General features: G+C 37.5%; 1 protein-coding gene across 1 annotated transcript in view; it reads left to right on the top strand.

Annotated features, from left to right (window-relative positions):
- The window catches only part of LOC126249469 (protein sidekick), a 452637-nt gene that overhangs the window by 348154 nt on the left and 82369 nt on the right, over positions 1-22114 (top strand). The window contains exons 11-17 of the mRNA XM_049951126.1: positions 1437-1563; positions 1852-2153; positions 2270-2455; positions 5231-5409; positions 6390-6516; positions 8328-8459; positions 20215-20409. Of these exons, the coding sequence (XP_049807083.1) occupies positions 1437-1563; positions 1852-2153; positions 2270-2455; positions 5231-5409; positions 6390-6516; positions 8328-8459; positions 20215-20409 (1248 nt within the window). The remainder of the gene's footprint in view (positions 1-1436; positions 1564-1851; positions 2154-2269; positions 2456-5230; positions 5410-6389; positions 6517-8327; positions 8460-20214; positions 20410-22114) is intronic.

The raw sequence follows: 22114 nt of genomic DNA, 5'->3' as shown, positions 1-22114 counted from the left end.
ATAGCCCCGCAAATTTTGAGACCCAGGCACCTCCTAAGCCAATATAATTAACAGAGCAGTGATGTCTGCAATGCCCGAAGGTATCTTGAAACCTGCACCCAGTCGTATTACAAGAGAATGGTGCTGATCTGGCTGTTCAAAGACATTGAGCAGGCAGGTCGGCTAAAACCCAACCATGTAGGCACTATGAGACGATGGGAGGGTGGCGGTGGGGGATGGGGTGGGGGAGGGGGAGGTGGTTGGGGGGTTTGGCCACAGCATAGAAGAAACATGTTATCGCTCCAGCTCAGGGAACACCATCAGCTCGCACAGTTCAAGATATCCTGTTAACAAACAACAAGGCCAGTATCGACTCGGGAAAAGCAAACAACAGCCACAATTCAAGGAAGCAACTGTTGGTGAACTAGATCAGCTAAGAAATCACAGTGATCACAACAGAGCTGTAGGTATCAAGAAGAAAATAACAGTTAAGATCACAAAATCCAAAACTTAAGTGAAGTTCACGAATCGAAGATGTAGCTTCCAAAGGGGCCCCAGAATTCAGCACAGCGAAACTGGCTTCAACTCTGTCATTGGTGTGCCATGTCCCAGAGCTGGCTGGCCAGGCTATTCATGAAGACAGTACTCAAAGTCAACTACGAATTCAAATATGCCCAGCAACTACTTGCCGGATCACATGCCCAAGACACTTGCAGAAGTGCTCACCTCACTCACCTGGCGGACCTCTCACACCGTCTTCCTTACTCTGTTACCGCTCCCCAACTGTCACAACACACTCTGTCCCCATCAATAGCCTCGAGCAAAGCTCTTAATGGCTTCAAACCAGAGGGACATGCTCTGTTACCGCTCCCCAACTCTCCATGCCACAATACACCCCGTCCCCATCAACAGCCTCGAGCAAAGACCTTAATGCTTTCAAACCAGAGGGACATCGCATGACAGTTCGAGCTAGTGGCACCAGGAATTTTGAAGGCAATGCCAGCAACCCCGTCATGGCTCAATATTTCCAGGTGTTATTGCGTAGAACAATAATTTGTCATTTAATAGACTGACAGTCAAGGGAACTAGTATAACTCCACTAAGAAATAGGAAGTTTAAAATAAGGCAAAAAGCAGAAGACTGTTTCTGGTGACTGTGTTATTAATAAGGTAGAAAACGTTAATGACAGGTGAATTGTGCTTAGTGGGATTGCACATGTATTTAGTTAAAAATACCAAAGGATAATTTCTTTTGTTAAGATTTGGCATCAGACTAGTTCTATTAGTACAATGCTTTCCATTTTTGTGTGAGTAATCCATCACTTAGTTGACTACAGTGACATTGAGCTGTGGAGTCTGAGATATAGCTCATTCATAAAAGTGAAAAATAGATGTTGAAAATAACTAATGTTCTCTTACAAATTAATTTATTTTTAATACTGAAGAATTTAATTCCAGTTCGGACACAAATAATCCAGCCTCCGGTAGACACAAAAGTCTTACTTGGCCTCACAGCAACACTGCAGTGCAAAGTTTCGAGTGATCCATCAGTGCCATTCAATGTAACATGGTATCGTAATAAAGAGTAAGTTTTTGTGTTTTTTTTAGTACATTTAATAGTATAAGTAATTTTAATAGTTACAATTTTTCTATCTTTTTGAAGCTTGCTTTATTGCTCAGCAATTTTCATTTTTCCTATATGACCCCTCCCCCTACCCGCCCCTCCTCTGTGGCTTCTTAATTCATTGCATATATATGTTTTGTGTTTTGTTGAAATATTGCTCATCATTTTAAAATGAGAACTGTAAAGCACTAGGATGTTTTATGTAAAACATTAAGATATTCCTAATTAAAATGTATTAATTAATTACAGGAAAATTGTTTTGGGCAACAGTCAAAGAATATCAGTGCAAGATGATGGTATGCTGGAGATACAGGCAGTGAGAGCTGCAGATGTTGGTGATTATACTTGTGCAGTTACATCTCCAGGTGGTAATGACACTCGATCTGCGCATCTGAGTGTCATAGAATTGCCATTTGCCCCAGTAAATGTGAAAGCCGTGAGATTGGATACAAATACACAGAGAGCAGTAAATGTTAGCTGGTCACCAGGATTTGATGGAAATAGCCCGACTCTCAAATTCATTGTACAGAAGAGAGAAGTATCAGACATAGGTCAGCACAATTATCATTTACTTGCTATATTTATCGATTGCTGGCATTTACATTTTCAAATAATTCTTTATTATGGCAAAGAGCATTCCTTGATGAAATACTGACTGATGTTTCAGATTTGATTGCAGATCCCCTTCTCAACTGGGTGACTGAATTAAGCAATGTCTCAGCACAACAACGCTGGATACTTCTAACAAACCTCAAGGCAGCAAGTTCGTACCAGTTCAGAGTTAGTGCAGTTAACAGTGTTGGAGAAGGTTCACCATCAGAACCGAGCAATGTAGTACATCTTCCTCAAGAAGGTAATCCACTTTCTTCAATTTGGTTGCCACTACACAATAAATCCATATTAATAAAAACTGTTCTTCTTTTGGGATTGAAAGTATAAAACAGTTGAGTTAAGTAATAAATGAAAGCTTACTTTGTAAGCTTCATTATTGCCTTCAAATGCCATACAGTATAATAAACAAAAATGTAATTAAAGTCCAACAGTTTATTCAAAAGATGTTTTTGTTTCTTTCTGTATTACAGCCCTTATTAGGGTATTCTCAAGTGAGGTTTTCTTTTTAATAAATTTAACAGATGTTATTAATGCTGGTATCAATTATATATGGGAACTTTTTTTGGAAAATATCACATGTTAATTATTTTCACCCATCTTTAGATATATTTATACATGGCTGTTTCTGTCATTAATACAACATGCCAGAGGTACAAATTGCAGATCCACTGCAAAATTCTGTGTTTGCTGTTATTAACATTCTGATTTGGATAATTAATGTTCTTCTATGTATTGGAATTCATTGCTGATCAAAATATTATAGAAATTTTAGCTCTTTACTGAGTTACCTTAATTGTAAATGTTTGTGTGTAGTGGTGTATTGATTGTCAGAGGTAGCTTGCATTTTTGCTTTTGTGGAAGAGTTTAACTTGAGTTATCAGTTCCTAAAAATACTCCAAGGCTTGTTTTTTCTATTTGTGTTCCCATTCTTAGTAGTTATTTATGTTTATCTGGTAGATAAGGAGGTTTATCTGTATGTGGCCATTGGTTACACATGATGAAGACCTAGCTCATGTGTGCATGAATGACGCCAGCTACTACGGTTCAGAGGCCCTCCTTGATTCTTTTATAAGTAGAATTAATTTATGATGACAATCTTTACATATGGGGTGGAAGTGCAGCAAATAAACTGTAGCATAATTCCCAGAAACTACTGAAGTCCTCTTTGTACTTGGAGTCATTTGGATGGGTTAAAGCAGAGGCTCAGACAAGTCTGTGACTGTGTAATAAAATGGAACACCTACAGCCATCCTTTCGATGCTATTTATTATATGGCTACCAGTTGTTGTGATTCAGTACACCATCTTCAGGTTTTAACTGATACTGAGGGGGTTAATTCCAGTCATATACATGATTTCATCAGTGGCCAACATCTATGAACTGGTTTCCATAGACTGTAACAGTGGTGTTGTGTCTCCAGCCATCAGCAGTTAGTAGTTGATGGTTTGATGGCTGGAGACACAACATTGTTGTTACAGTCTATGGAAATCAGTTCATAAGTGTTGGCCACTGATGGAGTTGAAGGCCTGAAGATGGTGTATTGAATCACCAAAACTGGTAGCCGTATAATAAATAACATCAAAAGGACGGCTGTAGGTGTTCCATTTTATTACATAAGTGAACAGCCAAAGTTCTTCAGAACCATCCGTCAGAAGGATAGAAACACAAAAAAGTCTGTGACTATCTCAGATGCAGTTTTCTGGACTTCTGTTATCATCGTGATAATTGTAGAGCCACACCCTCCACCTCACCTCCCCCATAGTAGTTCAAGCTCATACTACACTTAGGCATGCTCGGAGGGTTGGGGGTGGGGGGTGGGGGGTGCATTACTTTAGAGGAGTTCCTCCATAAATCCATTGATTGGTTTATGTGCCTTATTTGGAGAGGTGTATCATATGAAATACAGAGAGGAACATATGTCTTTTCAGGAAAGAAAGAGAAAATGTTATTCCTGTGGTGCACATGTCCAGTGCAATGGGCAGCTGTTAATGGTCACTTCTTTGGCGTTACCCATTAGTCCTGAGGCCACAAATGCATGTAGGGAACAGCACCAATAGGGAATGCCCACTGAAGCGGATTTCATGCATTTGCAGCCTCAGGACTGATTGAAAACAACTGTCCACTGTCACACCATGTGTTTTATATGTTGTTAGTTACCAGCAGGCGGGTCCATGGTGAACTCTCAAAGTTAGTCTCACTTATTAACAGTAATTGTATCCTCATAGTATTAAGAACAGGAAGTTTGCTAAAACCAGAGAGCAGTAGTAATGAAGTACTAAATTCTGACTGGTATATATACCACAAGGAAAGGCTTGGAACCAATGATGACAGCATACTAATTGCTGTAAGGAACCTGTAGGTATCTAGTGAGCTTATTACAGATCCTAAATGGAAAATAAATGTGAATGAAGATAAGCATCAAAGGCGAGTCAATTGTTGTAACCAGAACACCTGCTTCAGGAGATATAGTGCAAAATGTTTTAGAGGAAACTTACAGATTATTCTGCATGAATGTCTTGCCTATGCTATAGTAATAGGGGGGGGGGGGGATTTCAGTATGCCAGCTATACACTGGGTGATTCACATAATTAAAGGAGATGTCATTGGACAGGAATTCATGTGAGGTTATTCTAAGCATTATTGCTGAAAATTGCCTTGAAGAATAACTTAGTCAGCAAACTGGCTAATGGAGGTAATGCTGCTGATCTCCCAGTGACAAGCAGTCTCAGACTTGCACTTCTACTGCATCCAGTGGAGGAGGTTGAGACTTGTCCTCCTGGATGCTCTTATGGCCAAAACTTTTTTAATACCTTTTGTTGTACAAAGAACCACCCAGTTGTTTGTATGAAAAATGATACAACTGCTGTAAAATCTCCATCAAGACATGTATTTAACATTATCTCTAAAGAAAAATGGTGTTAACAGTGACAACCTTAGAGCAGGGATCCTTACTCCCACAGAGAGAGAAAATTCATTTTTACTTGGAGATCACATTTATTTGTTTTAATATTCACAGCTCCATCAGGTCCTCCAGTAGGATTTGTTGGTACAGCAAGATCACCATCTGAGATCATAACGCAATGGCAACCACCATTAGAAGACCATAGGAATGGACAAATTTTGGGATATGTTATACGTTACAGGTTGTATGGTTACAATGAAAGTCCTTGGACGTACAAAAATATTACAAATGAGGTAAGAGTGTGATAATGACTGATGATTAAATTAGTAATTTGTATAGTTATTTCAGTATAATGCAGATAATGGCAACCATCTGTGACAAATACTTTCCACAATTTTGTGTGTATGTGTGTGTGTGTGTGTGTGTGTGTGTGTGTGTGTGTGTAGTTTCTTAGTTCTAAGGAGGGATATTGTTCAAAAGCAAGTCTTGTTTATGTGCCTGTTGATCATTTAACACTTCTATTTATGGCTTAGCTACACTCCTTCCACAATGCACTTTAGAAACAGAGTATTTTTGTGTCACATGTCATCAGCATGCACTGATGCCTTCCTCTGTTCCTCAAGCCATTTTCTTCACTTTTACCATCTTCTGCGTTCGATCTTATGATTACATTTTTATTCCTGCTTGTTTATTTTGCACGGGTTTCATCTTATTTCATGACTTATTTAACAACCACGTTATTTATTACAAAAGTCATATTATTGTTCTTCTATTTCTCTTGTAAATGTTTTTGTACCTATATTGTAAATCGTTCTTCTTATGATGGTATTGGCAACTACTATATATCACTTCAAACACTAAAATAAGAACTATTTACATTATTATTAAAGTAATAAACCCATAATTTGAATAGAGTGGATAGACAGGTTAGACAGTTTGGGCCAAATTTGAAAACACTCTCTCTGTCAATGAGTCCTCTCTGGTGTCTTCTTAAAACAATAATGAACTTACCGCTATTCATAATATTCTGCTGTATATTCCTTATAATTTGCTCAATTGGTTTCTCCTTACTTTTTCATGACAACTTTCTGTTGCTTGGATTTTGAATTTGTGCACTGGTCTTCAGAAAATTCTGAAATAAGTTTTTGGGTTATCACATTTACCAAGTTAAAGACTAAATATGTTTTTGTGTGGGAGAGTGAGCTGTGTTATGCATTGTGAAATTAAGAAAAAAGACAGTCCATAGAAATTTTCAATTTCTTTTCTTTTCAAGGCTCAGAGGAGTTACTTAATACAAGAACTGATCACATGGAAAGACTACATTGTTCAAATAGCTGCTTATAACAATATGGGTGTTGGTGTTTACAGTGAAGGAATGAAAATAAAAACAAAGGAAGGAGGTAAGCTGTTCATTTCCATGTTTGCATCTCCCAGCTTTTATTTTTCACATATTACAGTATATCATTCATAGTATTTTGTGCATCAAAGTTGTTTTGATTTTATTCGCCTATGAAAACAACAGGAAATAAGTAATATGAATAATTATCTATACACTGTCTACAATTTTAGTTTGAAATTACAACAAATGTGCATTTAGAAACAAATTTTTTGTCTTCAGAGTTGACATTGGTCATTTTAAATAACCCATAGCTATTTTTAATATTGTAACACTCTGACTGACATGTATGCGAGGTGGTGTCCTCAGCTCGTATAAGTTAAAATACCATACGATTTTTTCCTATCATATTCTCTTTAAATTCTGATGATGGAAAATTTGTTCTAAATATAGTTAAATTATTATATTTGTATTTGTTGAAATCATCTGAAGGAGATTTTTTCCAGTAAAAATGGAAGAATCCACTGGCACACTTCTTTCTCTGTTACACATTTATTTATTTGCTGTTCAGTTTTCAGACACTATCATTGCTTTAGTTTAAATGGATACCGAGATACGGGATTGTACTAATTATACTCTTACCAGTAAAAGGTAAAAGGCATATATTGATGTGTGAGTGAAGATCAGAACTTATCAGTTTTCTATTAGAAAACAAGATTACTGCTATGTACACTAACACGTTTACAAGTACATATTACAAAAAGAGCATTTCTCTACTAATAAGTGCTTCAGTTTATTCTCTAAGGTATTTAGATTAGCTATCTTAAAATCATATTGTAGTCTATTATACAAAATTGTCCCTGCTGTATGTGGACTGCAGTCTCCAGCCTTTTATTAACTGTAATTCTGTGGAAGTTTTCCCTTTCAGTGTGTTGAAATTATGTACATTACTGTTTATTACGTCATGTACTGGATATAGTTTCACAAACTTGATTGCTTGCGGCTAATCCGGAAAGTAAGGTTACAAGAATTTTTTGAAGTACAAAAATTTATGAAGTACAAAAAATGAATTTATTTTAATAAAATGTACATAAATTGTTGTACAGGTTTTTCCATATTATCACCATTTACCTCAATACATTTTGTCATCTGTGGGACCTATTTTTTGATTCCTGTGTCGTAGACATCTCCCGCTGTTTTTTTCACCAGTTCTTCACCTCAATTTTCACACTGTTGTTGTCAGAAAAGTATTTTCCAATAAAGTGTTCCTTCAATTTAGTGAACAGATGATTGTCACTAGGCGTGCGATCGGAGCTGTGAGAGGGGTGGCTTAAAACATTCCAACCAAATGTAGTCAACAACTCTTGTGTTGCATGAGCTGTGTGCAGGTGCGTGTTTTCATGATGGAGACAGACTCCCATTGTCAGCATCCCATGACTTTTGTTTTGTATGGCTCTGCGAAGTTTCTTGATAGTCTCACAATATCTCGCAGAATTTATTGCTTCAGCTCTTCCCAAAAAATCATCAAGCAGAATCTCTTTTCTGTCCCAAAACATTGACACCATGATTTTTCTTGCTGTTTGCTGAATTTGAATTTTTTGGCTGAAGGAGAACAAGTATGATAGCAGGCTTTTGGCCTCCTCTTCTTCTTCTGGGTGGATTAACATCTCTTCAGTAGGGGGCTCTGGAGCATCCAACAGTTCACTAAAATTTTCTACCCAATGTTTCAATATCTGTTGGTCACCAGTTAGTATTTCCCCATTTTTATTTTACACACGTTTGCCTTTCATTATTAATTTTCTGATAGAAGTGATGTTTCTTTGATTTTTGTTTCCATGGAGTTTTTCAATACAGCTAATTTTGTTTTATTTTTAGTGCCAGAGGCAGCACCAACAAATGTGAAAGCAGAAGCAGTTAGCTCCACCGCAGTGAAAGTTTGGTGGAAACCACCAGACCCACAGAAAATTAACGGCTTAAATCAGGGGTATAAGCTACAAGCATGGAAAGGTAAATACATCACTTAATTACATGTAAAGTCTTTTCTTGCACAATGTAAATAATTCAGGAGTAAAGGAGACAACTCACAAACAGCAGAAGTGTTAATTCATTGACAGGTACATAAAAAAGAATGAAAATGTTAGCTTTTACACAAATCCTTTGACAAGCTAGAGGGGACACATACACACACACACACACACACACACACACACACACACACACACACACACACACACACACACACACACACATGCAACAACATTCTGCCAGCTGAACCCTCAGTGCCAGGACTGTAGTTAAGCAGGTAGAATGAGGGGTTGTGTTGATTTATGTGTGTAGAGGGAGAAAAGAAGCAGGAGGCAGTAGAAGGGTCACGGAAGGGTGGCTGACATCTCACAAGGGAACCTCCCCATCGCACCCCCCTCAGATTTAGTTATAAGTTGGCACAGTGGATAGGCCTTGAAACACTGAACACAGATCAATCGAGAAAACAGGAAGAAGTTGTGTGGAATTATGGAAAATATAAGCAAAATATACAAACTGAGTAGTTCATGCCCAACATAGGCAGCATCAAGGTCGATCTGAGCTTAGGAGCGCCGAGGTCATGTGGTTAGCGTGAGCAGCTACGGAACGAGAGGTCCTTGGTTCAAGACTTCCCTCGAGTGAAAAGTTTTCTTTCTTTATTTTCGCAAAGTTATGATCTGTCCGTTCGTTCATTGACGTCTCTGTTCACTGTAATAAGTTTAGTGTCTGTGTTTTGCGACCGCACCACAAAACCATGCGATTAGTAGACGAAGGGACGTGCCTCTCCAATGGGAACCGAAAGCATTTGATCGCAAGGTCATAGGTCAACCGATTCCTCCACAGGAAAACACATCTGATATATTCTATACGACACTGGTGACGGAATGTGCGTCACATGACAGGAATATGTTGTCAACCCACCTAACTTGTGCACTTGGCGAATGGGTAAAAAGATTCTTCTACCTTGCCCAATTTAGGTTTTCTTGTGGATGTGATAATCACTCCCAAAACAGTGATGAAAACATAGGAGTTTGTCACATAAACTGCAACAAATGAATGCAACTGTTTCACAGTAGCACAGTTTTCCCTGTGCTCTGTTAAAACATATGTTTTTAACATTTTCAAATTTTTCCATGTGTATACAGTCAAATCGTGTATATGTCCAAGCAATTCTGAACATGTCCTGGAATTTTGGAGAGCGAAGTTGATTATGTGTGAGTGATGAACTTTGATAATTGTCTGAAAATAAAAAATTAAACTGTTCATTCGAGGGAAGACTTGAACCAAGGACCACTCGTTCCGCAGCTGCTCACGCTAACCACGGGGCCACGGCGCTCCTGAGCAAATACTATCCTTGATGTTGCATATCTTGCACATGGACTACTCAGTTTGTTTATGTTGCTTATTTTTTTCATAGTTCCACACAACTTCTTCCTGTTTTCTCGATTGATCTGTGTTCAGTTTTTCAAGGCCTATCCACTGTGCTAACTTATAACAAAATCTGAGGTGGGTGCGTGCGATGGGGAGGTTCCCTTGTCAGAGGGAGGTAGCAAGTGGACAGGATAAGAGTGCAGGAGAGAGAAGCAGCAGGTGCATGGGGTAGAGAGGTGACACACAAGCACTGGAACCAGTTAGTTTGTGTGGTGCACAGTGATGATGACATAGAGGAATTGATTAGCAACAGGTGACAGGATGTAGGAAGGGGAGACTCACACGTAGGAATGGAAGACTGTTGAGTAAGAATGTGGGTGCAATGAGTTAGCGGAGATCGAGGTCAGGATGATTATCCGAGTGAAGGACATGTTGCAAGAATAACTCCCATCTGCATAATTCAGAATAGCTTGTGCTGGGGGAAGGATCCAAGTGATATGGGTTGTGAAGCAGCCACTGAACTTGAGAATGTTGTGTTGAACAGTGTGTTCCACTGTTTGGTGGTCATGCCCACATAAAATGCGATGTAGAGACTGCAGCAGAGCTGTACAGACTAATTAGTACCACAGGCCACTAAACTTTCACTGTTACTACATAATTGCCCCAGAAAAAAATTGTTAGTTTTCTACTTTTTTCCAAAATATTCATTTTATTTAAATTTTACATATTTTTTATATTATCATTGGCCTATCATCATGAAGTAAATGCCTGTAGGATCACAGAGACATATAAAACTGCTGCTAATCTTTGTTACAAAAAGCTCAGCACAGCAAAGAGTCGGCTTATAAAAGCTTACTGATGCAAAGTATGTACTGTGAAGTACTTGGACCACTTATAGCTAAACAATATTGTTCCTGGCGTGTCTGTAGAAGGTGGCACAAGAAAGATATCGAGGTATAAGTTGAATTTGAAGTCTATTGTAACAAACATAAAATATCTTGTCTGACGTGACCTATGTTGGAACACAATAATTGAAAACAAGTAACTTCTTGATTAATATAAGAACAAAATAATACCTGAAGGTTGTAGGCATGAAAATGCGATAGTAAATTGAATGCTTCAAAGTCCAATGCCCGTACGCTAACTGTGCTGCAATCAAAGTCTGAATGGAACATGAAAAAGCTTAAGTTCCAAGAGGATGAGCAAAAGTTAAAATCCCAGAAGAATGCCCTAAAGGTTAAGTTCAGTATACCACCAATGGAAAGTAAAGACTAATATTACAAAGTTGAATTGCTGGTCATGGCATTGAAGGCCATATCTCTTCAGTGTAGAGGCCTTGAATGGTGTAGGGCCAAAACTGGCAGCTCCTGGAGGCAAAGGTCGACACGGATGGCATCGCTGTCATAGCAGTGACTCCTGATTGTGGGAATGCTTTCGCTGTCAGCACCTGGCCCAGAAAACTCACTGGAGTATGGCCCAGTTGCCAGCTTAAATACTACCTGGGCACCAGGATACTGTAGGTACTACTTTCAGCCACGTGGCCTATGGAGGAGAAAAGGGCCACAAGCCAGAGATCTTTGATGGTGCTTGGGTTGCCAGCTGGTTGCCACGCGGATCATGGTCATCCCTCAACTGTCATCTGAAGAGTTGTCCCCTGAAAGGCCTGTATCCATATAATCTGTCTGTGTTGTTGGTTGCTGGCTGAGCAGCCGCCAGGCCTCGGCAAAGCAGTTTTGTGCTATGGTTGCATGCCAGTGTCTGGCTATTTGTGCTTGTGTACAGCCAAAAATATTCAGATCTGGTTTTTGTTGGGCACCACTAAGTGCTGATCCAAACTAGTGACATAAATGTGAGGAATAAGTATGAGGAGGAATAATTAGATAATCATCAGGATATGGAGATATACAAACCAATGCTATTCTTATGACTGTGTCCTATTATTCTCTTCGGAAGCCGAATGAGCCTAACACACAATGTCATAACAATGCTACACACAGAGTGATCAAGGCAAAGTAGAAAGCACCAATCAGCTGGTGTCAACACCCCCTTCCCCCCTCCATCCTCATCCCTCCCATGCTTCACCTCTCGTCACTAGCTACGCACACACGCGTTGCTCCTACCTGTGTTCAGGCACACAATTATGAAAGAGAGTTGGTTTGCGCCGTGCCTTCACTATTACATTGTTAAATCTTTATAAGTCTCACCAAAACACCCAAAATTATTGATGTCTACTAGTTTTTTGTTCCAGAAGAATGGATAACTGTTTATTTTGTTTAGTGAGGAACTTTTAATTTATTTTGAAAGGAAGAAGGCTGAGCGGTTAAGAAGATTGATCACTTAGTTGCTAACATAATTGTGAAATTGTAAGGCCATTTACTGTTTGTTTTTGTTTTTTATTTTTACTTTTTAGTTTAAGCACGGTATAAGGTTGGTCTCCCAAAATACTGACTGATTATTAATAGTAAACAACTGAAAATACTGAACTGATTCCATTTCTATTTAAAATAGGTAGTCCAGTGTTTAGGGCAAAAAGTCCAGCAGAATGTAATGCCAAGTCCGGCTTTTCTATTTTTGGACCTGGCAAGCCTTTTTCCCTGCCATGTGTAGCTCATGATGCTGTGTCTGTATTGTTGTCACCCCAAATTTCAGTTCCATAAAGCAAGTGCAAGTCTAGTAATCCATAGTGTATTTTTTAAGGACAGGAGGAGTCACTTTATTTGTGATACATTTTAATGAGCAAATGTTGCAGATAATGTTTTTACAGCTGGAGCTGATAAGGTCTTTTCATATAAGATGTTCATAAATCACACCACATAAAAATTTACATTTATGAAATGTTTTAACTGTAGACAGTGATGTCCATTCGAGATTGATTATATGTAAAATAGGGGAAAGACAACCATTTACCTATAGCAGATTGGTGTGTGGAGCTCCATGCATCGATCCACTCTATGTGAGTTGTTGCCTTTCTCTTATTTTACATATTGCCCCATTCGGGAATTTCCATTATTGAGATTGGCTTAATTTAACAAGAACTTCACTACAACAATCTTGTCCTTATTCAGAATAAGTTTATGTATGATTAGACATTATGTGATCAGATTAGAGTTATCTTTATCATTTTGTGACGCTACTAACTGTTCAGAACAACTGCAGGTAATAAAGGATGCATCATCAGCTTAATTCTGTAAATTTGAGTTTCGTGGCTGTTTTACATCAGTAATATATACAAGAAACAAAAATGGCCCAGGAATACTTCCCTGTCTGGCTCCACAGTTGAGAAATTTGTATGTTGATTAACCTTCATTCTTATGACAGACTTTAGTGTATTGTCTTCTATCTCAGATTATGTTAAAAGTACTTCAAGATCCTCAGAATCAAAGTCCTTAGACAAATTTAGAAAAGTCCCAGTGACTTTGTTTCCTTTATCCAGTCTGTTTAGCAGTTCATGGAAGAACTGCTGTTAGGATGGATTAGCCTTTCCAGCACTTGTGCCATGCTGTGAGTTTTTTAGTAGGTTGTATTTACAGAAGAAATATCCCATTTGGACTTGTGAGGCACTGAGGTCAATAAAATTGGCCTGTAATTATTTACGTCAGTGGTTGCTCCCTTTTTATACACTGACCATATTTCAGTGATTTTTTAAAAGACTAAACTGCCCCTTGACTGTACAGTACTGTGTTTTGCTTCATACTATCTAGATTTCGGCTTTTATGCCATTATCGAATACAGTGCTGAAAGTTAGACTACTGGACTGGTTTACCAAATATGATGTGTTAATGGTCTAAGAACTTGTAGCATTTACTCGCTAATGGCACAAAAGCCGAAATCTAAATAGTACAGAAGAAAAATACACTAATATACAGTCAAACAACGATTTATTATTTCAAAAAATACTACATGACTAGTTTAGCTCCATGAAAAACTTTTCATATCTCAGTGAACTGTAAAAGGTCAGAAAAAGTCCCTGAGTGGCTAACCAACTAAACTGTGTTAGTGATTTTATTAAATCATTTGTGCATTCTCTAAATAATGTAGGTGATATGTCATCCCATCCACAATATGCTTTAATTTTGAGTTCTGAAATGTTATGTATTACATACACATTCATATACAACAGAATGCCTCCGAACAGCAACAAAATTGGGAAAAAACTGCCTAACAGTTGCACAACCAGAACTAATATATGCAAGGGAAACCATTTTCAAAACAAGTAACATTGCCAAAATAGAATACTCAAAATAGAAATAAGAAAAATCAGAATGTGCATTTACAAAATTGCCAAGAAAACAGACACTGCTGACTATCTCCTAAAGGAAGAGGCTACAAGGAAATGCAACCTCTAATAAGGGTCATCAGGAGGAAACTCATTTCATTTTTGGGCATGTAATTAGGACACCAGAAAATAAAATCTCCAGGAGAACAATTGAGAAATTTTGGAAAAGTCAGTAGACATTACTGCGGCTACAGGAACCAAGGAAGGTATGTGGGAACACAAGTTACAACTGAAGGTTTAAAAAACAAAACAAACAAAATCAAGAAACTCGAAAACAAATAAACTGGACCAATGGTATTCAACCTGGTCCCTACTGCCCACTAATGGGGTGTTCCACCTTCCCAGCTTTTGTGATGGTTGGTAGGTCATAGGGGTTTACAAAACATTTTCATTACATTTTCATAAAATTGTGACAGAAAGTGTTTGTTAAGTAATTATTTTTATTATTGCTTTAACTTCCTGTAACTCTGATTTATAAATTTTATAAATTAAAATTACTTACTTGCTTTGTAAATCACTTTTACCATGGAACCTGTGGACAGTTAGAAAATTTTACAACTAACATTGACACAAAGGTGGACAGTAGGTAAAAAAAGTTGACTACCCCTGAACTATACTACAAACCAAAGTCAGGCAATGGAAAGCGTAATTTCAGATGATGTGAGAAAATGAAGAGGTAGCCTATTTTATAAAATTGTTTAAACTGGTTCAATAAGGCCATAAATTGTATGTGTGTGTGTGTGTGTGTGTGTGTGTGTGTGTGTACTCTTGCTCGAAAAAGATTTATTTGAAGCTTGATGTTGAATTAGAATAAAACAATTGGATTGCGCACATTAATTAATATTTATTGATAGAAGAAACTGGGTACATCATTAAAGCAGAGAAAAACTAAACTTCTTTTTAAGAGAACAAAGGCTTGTTGCTTCTTCATTGTCTTTTTAAACATTGCCAGATATAATCCAGTCACATCACAAAAATGGAGTTAACCGCCCCCCCCCCCTCCTCTTGAAATGATATCTAAAAATAAATTTTGAATATAACATTTTCTTTGCCTGTCAAGCTTCACTGTTTGGTGAGTTATTACCTTAACTTCTAAATGACTATTCAGATTACTAGACACACAGAAGAGTGGGGAGTAGAAAGTCAAATGGAACAAGAATGGTGGTAGTAACCTTTTCATCACACTCACATTTCGGTGAAATCATTTTGAGATTGGTTGGGTGGTGGGGGGAGAACTGTAACACAATCACAATGACCAAGAAACATTTAACCATAGGCTAACATAGTTTATAATTTTCTCAGCAAATTACAACAGCTAGGTTGTAATTTCATAAATAGATGATGTGTGCACTTGCTATTGTGCTAAGTCACACATTTCACTTACAGCTGTAGAAGTAAATAATTTTACTATATGTCAATGTTATTGACTGTTTTGTGTGATAGAGCAGTACCAGTTGGCTGTACAACACACCAATAGTTGTTTCCCTTTTGGCAAAGTAATTTTTTTAAAAGTCGTAGTTTCTTGTAATTGTCATCATTTAACATGTCAGAGAATATTTTGTTTCATTTGTTATTTATTTATTTTCTGTAGTTTATGCTACAATGTCGAGACACAGAATGTCAATAATGGGAGTAACTGATTGGTAGCTCATTCAGAAAGACTGTAGTCATTGCTGGCATACTGAACCAACTACGATACCCTCTAGCAGGGTTGTGTCACTGTAATGTTACTATAACATTTATGTAAGAATGGAAAATTTCAAGTACATTCTGTCCATTTGCATGTTCAGCTATTTGTGGGTTGTTAGCTGAGTCGAGAACATGGGACCAAATCAGCAAACATGTTTATGAGATTTTGTTATTGCCAGAAACAACATGGGTGTTATTAATCCTGAACATTGATTTAATCTACACCTGACTGGTTTCAGTAGCTCACATTGAAGCATTTATTCCTTTACATTTGTAGATGTTTACCGTCCAGTTTAATTTGTTATTCCTTATCTACCCTGTGGATTCATTAAAATTTATAATTGCAACCTAAATTTCATCTTCATCAAATTATTAGAATCAATGCCTGTTGCTTAGCAGCCAGTTTTGCTCCCAGTTGTTCCATTTGACCAACAGATACTAACGTGCTGTTCTTCATTCAGATGTATTACTAGGACTTTTATGTGTGGAATTACTTATTTACTCATTTACATATCTAGTTCTGTAGGACCAAACTGAGGAGCAAATCTCCAAGGTCTTGGAATGTGTCTGTACAAGAAGTTACAACATAAAAGTAATAACAGATCAAATAAAATGAACCCAAAAAGAAGTCAAGCCTAAGTTTAAGTAAAGACAGTCAACAATACAATGTAGGAATCAGCTTAATTTTTCAAGGGACTCCTCAGCAGAATAGAAGGAGTGACTGATTACTGCTAAGATTTTTTTATTGAAAATGGATGCAGCAATATACTGCACACGTTTCTGCACAAGAGTTAAGGAAGTACAGCCCAAATGCAGATTGGATTTCTGCCTGGTATTAAGCTAATATTGTTAACAAGAAATAACAGTAAAGAATAAAGATGATGTGACTTACCGAACGAAAGCGCTGGCAGGTCGATAGACACACAAACAAACACAAACATATATATATATTTGAATGTCTGCTTGTGTCTGTATATGTGTGGATGGATATGTGTGTGTGTGTGCGAGTGTATACCCGTCCTTTTTTCCCCCTAAGGTAAGTCTTTCCGCTCCCGGGATTGGAATGACTCCTTACCCTCTCCCTTAAAACCCACATCCTTTCGTCTTTCCCTCTCCTTCCCTCTTTCCTGATGAAGCAACAGTTTGTTGCGAAAGCTTGAATTTTGTGTGTATGTTTGTGTGTCTATCGACGTGCCAGCGCTTTCGAATGTTTCCTTCTATATATATGGTTATAATAGAGGGAAACATTCCACGTAGGAAAAATATATCTAAAAACAAAGATGATGTGACTTACCAAATGAAAGTGCTGGCAGGTCGACAGACACACAAACAAACACAAACATGCACACAAAATTCAAGCTTTCGCAACAAACTGTTGCCTCATCAGGAAAGAGGGGAAGGAGAGGGAAAGACGAAAGGATGCGGGTTTTAAGGGAGAGGGTAAGGAGTCATTCCAATCCCGGGAGCGGAAAGACTTACCTTAGAGGGAAAAAAGGACAGGTATACACTCGCACACACACACATATCCATCCACACATATACAGATATGTGTGTGTGTGCAAGTGTATACCCGTCCTTTTTTCCCCCTAAGGTAAGTCTTTCCGCTCCCAGGATTGGAATGACTCCTTACCCTCTCCCTTAAAACCCGCATCCTTTCGTCTTTCCCTCTCCTTCCCCTCTTTCCTGATGAGGCAACAGTTTGTTGCGAAAGCTTGAATTTTGTGTGTATGTTTGTGTTTGTTTGTGTGTCTGTCGACCTGCCAGCACTTTCATTTGGTAAGTCACATCATCTTTGAAACATTCCACGTGGGAAAAAATGTCTGCTTGTGTCTGTGTATGTGCGGATGGATATATGTGTGTGTGTGCGAGTGTATACCTGTCCTTTTTCCCCCCAAGGTAAGTCTTTCCGCTCCCGGGACTGGAATGACTCCTTACCCTCTCCCTTAAAAACCCACATCCTTTCGTCTTTCGCTCTCCTTCCCTCTTTCCTGATGAAGCAACAGTTTGTTGCGAAAGCTTGAATTTCGTGTGTATGTTTGCGTTTGTTTGTGTGTCTATCGACCTGCCAGCACTTTCGTTTGGTAAGTCACATCATCTTTGTTATATATATGACTCCTTACCCTCTCCCTTAAAAACCCACATCCTTTCGTCTTTCGCTCTCCTTCCCTCTTTCCTGATGAGGCAACAGTTTGTTGCGAAAGCTTGAGTTTGTGTGTATGTTTGTGTTCGTTTGTGTGTCTATCGACGTGCCAGTGCTTTCGTTTGGTAAGTCACATCATCTTTGTTTTTAGATATATTTTTCCCATGTGGAATGTTTCCCCCAAAATATAATACCAAATGACATTAAGCAAATAAAAATAAGCAAAGTAGACTAATTTTCATGTCGAACGATCACTTACTTCAAATACCGTTTGAATAGTAAGAACGGCAGCATTAAGTCTTTGAACAAGATCCTGAGTGTGGACTTTCCATGACAGTTTACCATCTATCTGAACATCTAGAAATTTAAACTGTTCAGTTTCAGTAATCATAACTCATTTTGTGAAATTAAAATATCATGTTTTGTTGAATTGTGTGTTAGAAGCTGTAAAAACTGAGTCTTATTGTCATTTAGCATTCGTTTATTTTCCACAAGCCATGAACTTATGTCATGAACTGCACTATTTGAAACAGAGTCAATGTTGCACACAGCATCCTTTACTACCAAGCTAGTGTCATCAGCAAACATAATATTTTGGAATTACCTGTAATACTATAGGGAATATCATGTGTATAAATAAGGAACAGGAGTGGCTCCAACACTGATCCTTGGGGCACCCCCCCCTCCTCTCCCCCCCTCCCCCCCAATTTGACCATACCCATCTCAGACCCACATCACAGTCGTTCTCAAGACTGTGAATAATGACCTTTTGCTGTCTGTTGTTAAAGTAAGAGGTGAAACAATTGTGAGCTACTGTCTGTATTCCATATTGGTCTGATCCAACTTCTGGAGCAATATTTTGTGACCAACACAATCAAACGCCTTAGTGTTTGAAAACTTTTGTTTAATCCATCCAGTACCTCACAGAGAAAAGAGAATATACCATTTTCAGTTGTTAAACGACTTCTAAAGCTGAACTGTACATTTGATAGCAAATTATGTGATATAAAATGATCAAGTATCCTTACATACACAGCCTTTTCAATAACTTTAGCAAACACTGATGACATAGAAATGGGTCTAAAATTTTTTACATTATCCCTTTTTCCCTTTTTATAAAGCAGCTTTACTACTGAGTACCTCATTCGTTCAGGAAACTGACCATTCTTAAAGGAAAAATTATAAATATGGCTAAGTACAGGGTTAACATGTGCATCACAGTACTTAAATATTCTGTTAGGCCCTCCGTCATATCCATGAGAGTCCTTAGTCCTCAGTGATTTAATTGCTGACTCAATCTCCCCTTTGTCAGTATCACAGAGGAATATTTCAGACATCAGTCTCGGAAAGGCATTTTCCAACAGAGTTGTATGATTCCCTGTAGAAACTAAGTTTTTATTTAATTCACCAGCAATGCTCAGAAAATGATTGTTAAATACTGTACATATATCCAACTTATCAGTAACAGAAATATTTTTACTATGAACTGAATTTATATTGTTGTCCTTGTGTTGCTGACCAGACACTACCTTCACAACTGACTATATGGTTTTAATTTTATCCTGTTAATTAGCTGTTCTATTTGCATCCCACATACTCTTTGCCTTCCTTATAACATTTTTAAGCACCTTACAATACTGTTTGAAATGGGCTACTGTAGCTTGATTGTAACTACTTCTAACATTTTGATATAATTCTCACTTTATTCTACATGATATCCTGATCCCACTAGTCAGCCACCTAGGCTGCCTTTTACTGCTAGTACCCCGTTTAGAACATTCTAATGGAAAGCAACTCTCAAAGAGCATGAGGAATGTGTTTAGGAAAGCATTATGTTTGTCATCTATCTTATCGGCACTATAAACATCCTGACACTCTTGTTCCTTAATGAGGTTTAAAAACTCTCTATCGCCAGTGGATTAGCTTTCCTACATAGTTTGTAATATATGTGACATTTGTTTGAGTACAGAAGCCTTTTAGTGTAAAAATTTGTGTATCATGATCTGAAAGGCCATTCACCCATTTATTAACGGAATGCCCATCTAGTAACGAATTGCTACATTTTCTCTTATGACTACATTTTCTCTTGTATTTTCTGTTTCATGACCCTCTTTTTTGTAACAATATGTGCATACAAATATAGGAAATGTATTTGGGCTCCTTAATGTTAGCTCGTATTATATGATTGTACTCACCTTTTTGAGTAAAGTATTAGCCATTCACAGCTGAAAATGTTAAAGTAAAACAAAGCTTTCTTTTTTCAGGGAGTCCCTCAGAAAATGGAGATGAAGCAGTAACTATAAGAGTCTTACCAAGTTTACTTGACCCTCTTGAAGAACAAAGTGCAGTTATCAAAGAACTCGAGAAATACACTTTGTATAACATCACTGTATTGTGTTTCACAGATCCCGGAGATGGGAAAAGAAGTGATCCAGTTGAAGTCAGAACTAAAGAAGATGGTTAGTCACGTTTATATTGTACTGTATATTCACTATGTAACTGTTTTAAGATAGAAGGCTTGGAAAAAATGTTTGATAACTGATAAAAATTTTTGTTGGCATTAGTGAGGCATTTATGCTTTGTGCTGCTTTTAATATTGGGATGTAAAATTAAAATAAATATATTTTCTGTTTCATGGGAAAGATCAAAGGTATAAAATTCAGTTTCTGTATTGTAGATATATTTTTGGTTATTAGAATTTTAATTCATATTAATTCCGTATGAATATATACAATAATATTTATGAGGGTGTCTTTCTGTGTAGGAACAAAGAACCTTGATTTTTAGAGGCAAAGGGGTGTGAACTGTTATGGCACAGATTTTACAATTCTATTGAGGTGCAAAAAATGTATGTTGCATATTTTATTCTTCTTCTTTCTCTTCTACTTCTTCTTCCTGAAACATTTCTGCTTATGCAGGTCATTCACAAAGCATCTTCCAATCTTTTTTTTCACATAGTCTATAAGTCAGTGTTTCTTGCCATTTTAATTCTCTCCAGTTCATATCATCCTCCACCTGGTCTCTTCATGTTGTTCATGGTGTTCCACTTGGTATTATGCCATATATAAAATGGTATATATTTACATAAAATTTAAAATGTGTGTTTAAGTGTAGTTTTGGTATAAGTGAAAAAAGTGAAATTGTTTTGATTTTGAAATTTACAATTTTACTGTAAACTACACATCACTACACTGCCATCTTTATTGATTCACTCCTTTTTTTCCTTCTTAGACGTGACTGTTGTGCCCATAATGTACTCTGTCTTTTCATTCTTGCACTTTTTTTTAGCCAAAACTATTCATCTCTCTCTCTCTCTCTCTCTCTCTCTCTCTCTCTTACTGCTAGTTGAAGTAGTCATATGCCTAATATCATCAGGAGTGCCTCAGTTGATGCAGTTCTATACACACTTGTGATGTACAGAATTCTGCTTTGTTGGGCTTTATAAAGGACTGTAATGTCTCTACTTTTTTGGCTTTGTAGGTGCATATACTCATCCATAGACCACAACAGAAGAGTGCCTTATGATATGCTTGTATAAAACTTATAGGTGGCTGGAAATTTCTTTGGTCAACTGATGCTATTTTGTTGAGAACTTTTAATGCTGCTTTGGCAAATGACTTCCACATATGTGTGAAAGTTCTGCTTCTTGTTACTATTTATTCTCAAATGTATATGTACTTCTTTTAGTTGATTGTTTATTCATGATGTGGTGTTCCTCACTCTCAATAGTGTTCCTTCTGGCAACATTTAAATCATTGTGTCTGCTACTATTGTTAATTTATTATATAGGCACCAATCACTTAGTGTTACTCTGTGAACTGGTTTAGTGAGACCAGGGCAAACAGTGACCATATGAAACAAAATTGTGGAGCAGCCACAAGTCACATATAATTTCCTTTATTACTGTTTTCACTTTCCAGATCAGAGTGTCTTTAGAAATTTAGCAGCCAATGGCCACATTTTAAACGTATCTAGCTGTGTAGAGTGCCAGCGTCAGATACGTTTGATGTTGGCACTATACGCTGTCAGATATAGTGAATGTGTGGCTGCTGGCTACTAAATTTCTAAAGATACTCATATCTGATGAATGAGATTGGTAATAAAGGAAATTATATGTGACTTGCGGCTGCTGAACAATTTTATCTTTATGTAAGAACTAGTCTG

Source organism: Schistocerca nitens, chromosome 1, assembly GCF_023898315.1.
Source record: "Schistocerca nitens isolate TAMUIC-IGC-003100 chromosome 1, iqSchNite1.1, whole genome shotgun sequence".
In the NCBI taxonomy this organism is placed as follows: Eukaryota; Metazoa; Arthropoda; class Insecta; order Orthoptera; family Acrididae; genus Schistocerca; species Schistocerca nitens.
Note: the sequence above shows the minus strand (reverse complement) of the source record. Positions and strands in the feature narration are given on the sequence as shown.